Source organism: Seriola dumerili, unplaced genomic scaffold, assembly GCF_002260705.1.
Source record: "Seriola dumerili isolate Sdu_G_001 unplaced genomic scaffold, Sdu_1.0 BDQW01002927.1, whole genome shotgun sequence".
Lineage (NCBI taxonomy): Eukaryota > Metazoa > Chordata > Actinopteri > Carangiformes > Carangidae > Seriola > Seriola dumerili.
In genome coordinates, this window is record NW_019177182.1 from 598887 (window position 1) to 606287 (window position 7401).

General features: G+C 41.8%; 1 protein-coding gene across 6 annotated transcripts in view; it reads right to left on the reverse strand.

The window, feature by feature from the left end:
* LOC111239482 (rap1 GTPase-activating protein 2-like) overlaps nucleotides 1-7401 on the reverse strand; it is a 33503-nt gene that overhangs the window by 13601 nt on the left and 12501 nt on the right. Inside the window, exon 1 of one of the 6 annotated variants that reach the window (XM_022769363.1) lies at nucleotides 7152-7175. The exons of the other annotated variants lie outside the window; for them this stretch is intronic. Within the exon in view, the coding sequence (XP_022625084.1) occupies nucleotides 7152-7168 (17 nt within the window). The 5' untranslated portion in view covers nucleotides 7169-7175. Of the gene's footprint in view, nucleotides 1-7151; nucleotides 7176-7401 lie in introns of those variants that run through there. 6 annotated transcript variants of the gene reach the window in all.

Genomic DNA, 7401 nt, shown 5'->3' on the forward strand with positions numbered 1-7401 from the left:
GTCCCCATAGACTCCCATGTTAAAATGTCCAACTTTACAGCAGAAATCAACATGTTTACAGCCTGGTACAGAAACTGTTTTGGTCTCTAGAGCTAATTTCCTCCTTCATGACACCTGTTTATATAACTCACCTGTTTATATAACTCACCTGTTTACATTTTATTAAGGACTAAAGTAATGGAGGATTGAGGGCGTGGCCTCTTTGTTGTAGGACCAACGCTCAGAGAAACTTTCCTCACAAGAAGAAGAAAAACATTTCCACTGGAGGAAAATGTGAGGGAACGTTTTTAATATCAGGATGTTCGGAATAAAGATGTATATAATAAACACACGACTACTGAACATACTGCACTTCCTGTTCCTCATATTCCAACATTTATATATATTTCATATGTTGCACCAGTTCACACACTTTAAATACAGAATAACCAGCAGCCTACATGATGCTGCGTTAATGCTAACTGCACAATGACAATAAAGTTGAATTTAATCTCACCCCCCCACCCCCTCCCATCCCATCATGCCTCCAGAATTCTTCCTCCTCCTCCTCTACTGTCCCTTCATGAGTCCAAATTAATTTCAGCAAAGTGACATTTTCACTGAAAAGAGATAAAAGTGGAACAGCCAGAGGGCCAGCAGCCACACAGAGGGGTCAACGACCTCGTGTCACTGTGTGTGTGTGTGTGTGAGGGACAAAAAGTGAGGGATGTTACATAAAAACCTGTGAAAGAAAAGGGAGAGAGAGAGAGTGGAGCTCGACCTTCCAGTGCATCACTGTAATAAATTCATCACATTTGATTGAACAAGAGAATCATGAATCTTCTCGTCAGTGAGAATCAGATTCAGTCGTGACGACGAGGTCGAGAATTAATTAACAAGTGCATGAAATTACGAAGGTTTCTGTGTCACTGTCTGAATCAATCAAGCTGATTGTTTGAGGTCAGTCTGTGAATGAGTTTTTAACACTAATTAATTCATTAAAACCTGACGGTTTCATTCAGGTCAAAAAGCTTTTTAAATAAATGAGTCGTTATCTCTAATGACAAAAGGAAACTCACCTGTTTGTTTATTTATCTACAAACATTTATCCATTTTGTATTTATATTTATTATTTTATTTATTTATGTATTTCAGCCCATCACCACGTAACTCCTTCCACTACTGAGTGTTTCAGCAGGTGAGTGAAGGAAGTCTAATGAGTAATTACTTTTAATTTATTGCTACGTACTGACGAGCAGAAACACACACCTGGTTCTGACCCTGAGGGACAATTCAGTCCAACACAAAGGTCATCGAGAGGAAGGAGGAGACACGAGACCTGCTGAGAGGGAAAAGGTCACTCTCTGTGTGTGTGTGTGTGTGTGTGTGTGTTTGTAAGAAGAAGAAAAAAAGAATAAAAGTCCCAAATCACTATTAAAAAACTGGAAAATAAACAAATACAATAGAGAAAACATTGTGGAACAGGAAGTTTTAAGAAGATTGATGATTTTTAATGAAGCTACTGAATATGTGTGCGTGTGTGTGTGTGTGATAAAAACCTCCTGAGCTTCGGTTTAAAATAAAACCCGTTTCCCGACTCTCCTGGCTCGTTATCTCCTCTGACATCTGCATGTCACAGCCGATAACATCACCTCCAACACACACACACACACACACACACACACACGTTACCATGATACACTGATGTCAAAAACTCCTCCGGGCCACATCATGACAGTTTCAGTTTGAGGACCGAGACACTTCTGAACTGAACCTGTTTCACCACGTGTTTGCGTATTACAGTTGACGTGTAGTTAGCTTGTTGTAGTTGACGTGTAGTTTGCGTGTTGTAGGGTTATGGGGTGATGCGCCCTGCAGCCTGGACTGATCAAACACACTGCAACTGAAACCGAAACTGCTTCATATGGATGTTGCTGATCGTAGAACAGATCAGACGCATAAATCAAATGTTGAATTCACTCGTGTTTTAGTTCAGTTTTATTTTCACACATCAAACGTTTCGTAACAAAGAACAGTTCATGATTAAAGTTTAGACTTACAACTAAAACAATAAAAACTTTTTGATCCTGGAGCTTCGGAAGATTCTCTGAGCTAAATACAAAAGCAACAACATAAACAACACAAATACAAAGGCAACAACACAAAAAAAGACAAATGCAAAGGCAACAACACAAAACAAGACATATACCATGACAACAACACAAATACAAAGGCAACAACACAAAACAACACATATACAAAGGCAACAATACAAATACAAAAGGCAACAACACAAAAAAACACAAATACAAAAGCAACAACACAAAACAAGACATATACCATGGCAACACCACAAATATAAAGGCAACAACACAAAAAACATATACAAAGGCAACAACACAAAAAAACACAAATACAAAAGCAACAATATAAATACAAAGGCAACAACACAAAACAACACATATACAAAGGCAACAACACAAATACAAAAGCAACAACATAAAACAACACAAATACAAAAGCAACAACACAAAACAACACAAATACAAAAGCAACAATATAAATACAAAGGCAACAACACAAAACAACACATATACAAAGGCAACAACACAAATACAAAAGCAACAACATAAAACAACACAAATACAAAAGCAACAACACAAAACAACACAAATACAAAGGCAACAACACAAAACAACACAAATACAAAGGCAACAACACAAAACAACACATATACAAAGACAACAACACAAAAAAACACAAATACGAAGGCAACAACACAAAACAACACAAATACAAAAGCAACAACACAAAAAAACACAAATACAAAAGCAACAATATAAATACAAAGGCAACAACACAAAACAACACATATACAAAGGCAACAACACAAATACAAAAGCAACAACATAAAACAACACAAATACAAAAGCAATAACACAAAACAACACAAATACAAAAGCAACAACACAAAAAAACACAAATACAAAAGCAACAATATAAATACAAAGGCAACAACACAAAACAACACATATACAAAGGCAACAACACAAATACAAAAGCAACAACATAAAACAACACAAATACAAAAGCAACAACACAAAAAAACACAAATACAAAAGCAACAATATAAATACAAAGGCCACAACACAAAACAACACATATACAAAGGCAACAACACAAAGACAAAAGCAACAACATAAAACAACACAAATACAAAGGCAACAGCACAAATACAAAAGCAACAACACAAATACAAAGGCAACAACACAAAACAACACAATTACAACAGCAACAACACAAGAGCAACAACACAAAAAAACAAAAATACAAAAGCAACAATATAAATACAAAGGCAACAACACAAAACAACACATATACAAAGGCAACAACACAAATACAAAAGCAACAACATAAAACAACACAAATACAAAGGCAACAACACAAATACAATAGCCCCAAAACAAATACAAAAGCCACAACATAAATACAAAAGCAACAACACAAAAAAACACAAATACAAAAGCAACAATATAAATACAAAGGCAACAACACAAAACGACACAAATACAAAGGCAACAACACAAACACAAAAGCAACAACATAAAACAACACAAATACAAAGGCAACAACACAAATACAATAGCCCCAAAACAAATACAAAAGCCACAACATAAATACAAAAGCAACAACACAAAACAACACAAATACAAAAGCCACAACGTTTCACTTACTTAAGTTTCTGAAGCAGATTGACAAGTAAAATATTGTTGCTAGGTAACTGATGACGTCACTGTGTGATCGTCACAAATGAGCAATGTTTTTCAACATATTTACGTTTTCATATTTATGTACTTTTGTCGCACTTTTTTCATTTTCATAATTACAGTTATAGTGGTAGTATAGACGGACTGCTGCTTATTCATTGTTGCTAAATTTGCATTTGCGTTGGTGCTTTTGCATCGTGTTGACCTGTCTGGGCCACCGTATCTACCGGCTGTTGGTGGTGGGTTTATAGGTTGTAATGTTTAAACACCTTTAGTTCAAGTCCTTCATACAGATGTGCACGTGTGAATGCCTTCGCTCGACTGTACATACAGCAGTGATGAATAAACCTGAGAACAGGAGTTACAGCTGTAAACAAAGTACGTCTGAATAGTTACACTGTGCTACTGAGTCTTTACTGCGTCTCAACTGTAGATACAGTGGGACAGTTGGCTCAGCTCCAGGTAATTTTCCAGCATGTAATGTCATGAAAACTGTATTTGTGATTTCTTTTCCAACCAGGAAGCCTCCTGGGCTCTGAAGGAACATCAAAGCTGTTCATTAAAATTCAAATTTAACCCTCAACTTCCTGCACCATGAATTGGTAATGTGACAACAGCAGGATGCCAAATTTTTTTTACGGAGCACACGGGTGGTGTTTCATGCTTAATTGCTTTAGCTATAACTTATTTTAAAACACTGATTCAGCCGCAGCTTCAGTTCACTTCTGTTAACGTAACGTAATTCAGTCACCGTCATCTGCTGCCTCCTGCAGTCAGTCTCTAATGCCTCTACTGCTGCGATCTGACTCTGTGACCAGAGTCCCACCTCAGAGATGCTGCCTTTGTCCAATATACTGAGTCATGGTGGAAAACAACAACAATAGACAATGTCCCAACAAAACCACTAGAGTCAGGATTAACTAGCCTTTTCCTCTACGATGTTTGGTGTCGCTGACCGACAGAGATCTCCACATCCATATCAACCAACAACTGAGAGAGTATTCAGACCAACACCGGTTGTTGTAACGCAGGGGACGTGGGTTGTGGGGCTGTGTTGCTACCGTGATACTCAAACATGATCCAGAAAGTCCAGTGTGAGTCAGAGTCTGTTTATAACACTCAGAGACGGCAGGTAAACCAGAGATGCACCTTTCATGTTCCCAAGCAATCTACCAGTCTGAAAGCTTGGTGTGAATTCGGCTTTAAATCGTCTTCAGGCTAAAAAAGATCCATAACCAGAAGCAGTGACCGTCCTCTAAAACCTGAACTCACCTCCTCCAGTCCACCAACGATGAACAACCCTCCCCCAGTGACCGAGGACGACCAGCTACCAGCACACCTCGCCTCACCCTTCCTCATGAGTCAATCACTGCATGGGGTTACAAATATAATGGGATGTGGCTCCTCCCCCAGCTCTGAGGTCAGACAGGCGTGACAGGAAGTGGCTTCTGTAAGATGCTCCAACAAGTGTCCCCAACACCCGACACTGAACCGTCCAAGGGTGCAGTGGAGGTCACGGTCTGATGAAGCCACCGGCACCAACACTGAGGTCACCGGACCCGCACACTCTCCACCCCCCGGCTACACCCACAGACTCTGTCCATGGAAATCACAAACAGTCAGTGACAGGGACGGGGTCTCCATCCAAAGTGACTGCCTCAAAGCATGGAGACATGGAGACATGGAGACAGGGAGACATGGAGACATGGAGAGAGGGAGACAGGGAGACATGGAGACATGGAGACATGGAGAGAGGGAGACAGGGAGACAGGGAGACATGGAGACAGGTGAGACGGAGACATGGAGACATGGAGAGAGGGAGACAGGGAGACAGGGAGACATGGAGACAGGTGAGACGGAGACATGGAGACATGGAGACGGAGACATGGAGACAGGGAGACATGGAGATGGAGACAGGGAGACATGGAGACAGGGAGACATGGAGAGAGGGAGACAGGGAGACAGGGAGACATGGAGACAGGTGAGACGGAGACATGGAGACATGGAGAGAGGGAGACAGGGAGACAGGGAGACATGGAGACAGGTGAGGCGGAGACATGGAGACATGGAGACGGAGACATGGAGACAGGGAGACATGGAGATGGAGACAGGGAGACATGGAGACAGGGAGACATGGAGACAGGTGAGACCTCTGATACAACACTGAGACAAAGACGCTTCAGCCACACTCCTGGTGAAAGACAAAGAACTCTCAACTCTTTGTGTGAAAGTTCCAGAACAGTAAAGTAAGTGACCCTTGAGTTGAGTTGTTTCCAAAGTCCAGAGTGAACTGTCAGTGTGACCTTTGACCCAACAAGTTGTTTTCTTCTGTTACACTGAACTAACACATGACGGACTTCTTCATGTGAACCTGTGTGTGTGTGTGTGTGTGTGTGTGTGTTTGGGGGGGTTATGATGATGATGATGATGATGATGATGATGATGATGATGATGATGATGATGATGAAACGTTGGCAGTGTTAGAGAGGTGTGGAGTTGTGTGTTGATGACTCTGATGTCAGGAGCCGTGTTGTATCGTGGTTATTAAATGAATAATTATATTCTAACACGGTCACTGTGGAGAAATGTTTGGAAGTTTGGAAACACAGTCCTGCCGGTGAGGTCCGACCTGACTCAGTGTGAGTTGAGCTGTGATGACGAGTGCGGCCTGCAGGAGGCGCTGCTGACACTGTGTCAGAGCTGCTCCGCATCAACGTAATGAACCTGTGTTCACTGAGTTTTCTGTTGGTCCAGCGCCTGCAGCCGTGTCCTCTGTCCTCTGTCCTCTGTCCTCTGTCCTCTGTCCTCTGTCCTCTGTCCTCTGTCAGGAGGCTCATTAAACCAGCGGCTGGCAAATGTGTCACTGTGTCATCAACGGCGCAAAGATGAAAAGGACGACAACAACAACATTAACAACAACATCATAAACAACAACAACAGCAGCAGCAGGGAGACGCTGCTGGCTTCTGTTTCCAGACAGACGGACTGTCTGCCCTTTAGCTGCGCACACACACACACACACACACACACACACACACACACACACACACACACACACACACACACACACACACACACACACACAAAGCTTAATGTATTCTGGGGAAATGTGATGAATACATGAAGCTGCAGAAATAAAAACATCTATCTTTTCCTCAGGTGTCCACATGTTGCTGCAGAAAGACTCCGGTCTGAAACTATGTTCGGACTGTGTGTGTGTGTGTGTGTGTGTGTAGTGTCGCACAAATAAACACACAACATGCACAAATATAAAAACTCCAAACCTGATGTTTTCTGTTAAACATTTCAGCACCTGAATGCATCACGGGTTAGATTAGACATCCAAAATGATGTGACATTCAGGAAACAACACACACACACACACACACTCGCTGACAGACTCACCAGTGGTCGTGTGGCATTGTTGCGTTGCCGTCGGTTACTGAGCATCTCGCTCAAATCTAACACACAAGTACGTTCCTCTCTCTCTCCCTCTCTCTCTTCCTCTCTCTCTCTCCCTCCCTCTCTCCTTCGCTCTCTCCCTCTCTCTCTCTCCCTCCCTCTCTCCCTCTCTCCCTCTCTCTCTCTCTCTCTCTCCTTCGCTCTCTCTCTCTCCCTCTCTGTCTCCCTCTCTCTCTCTCTCCCTCTGTCTCTC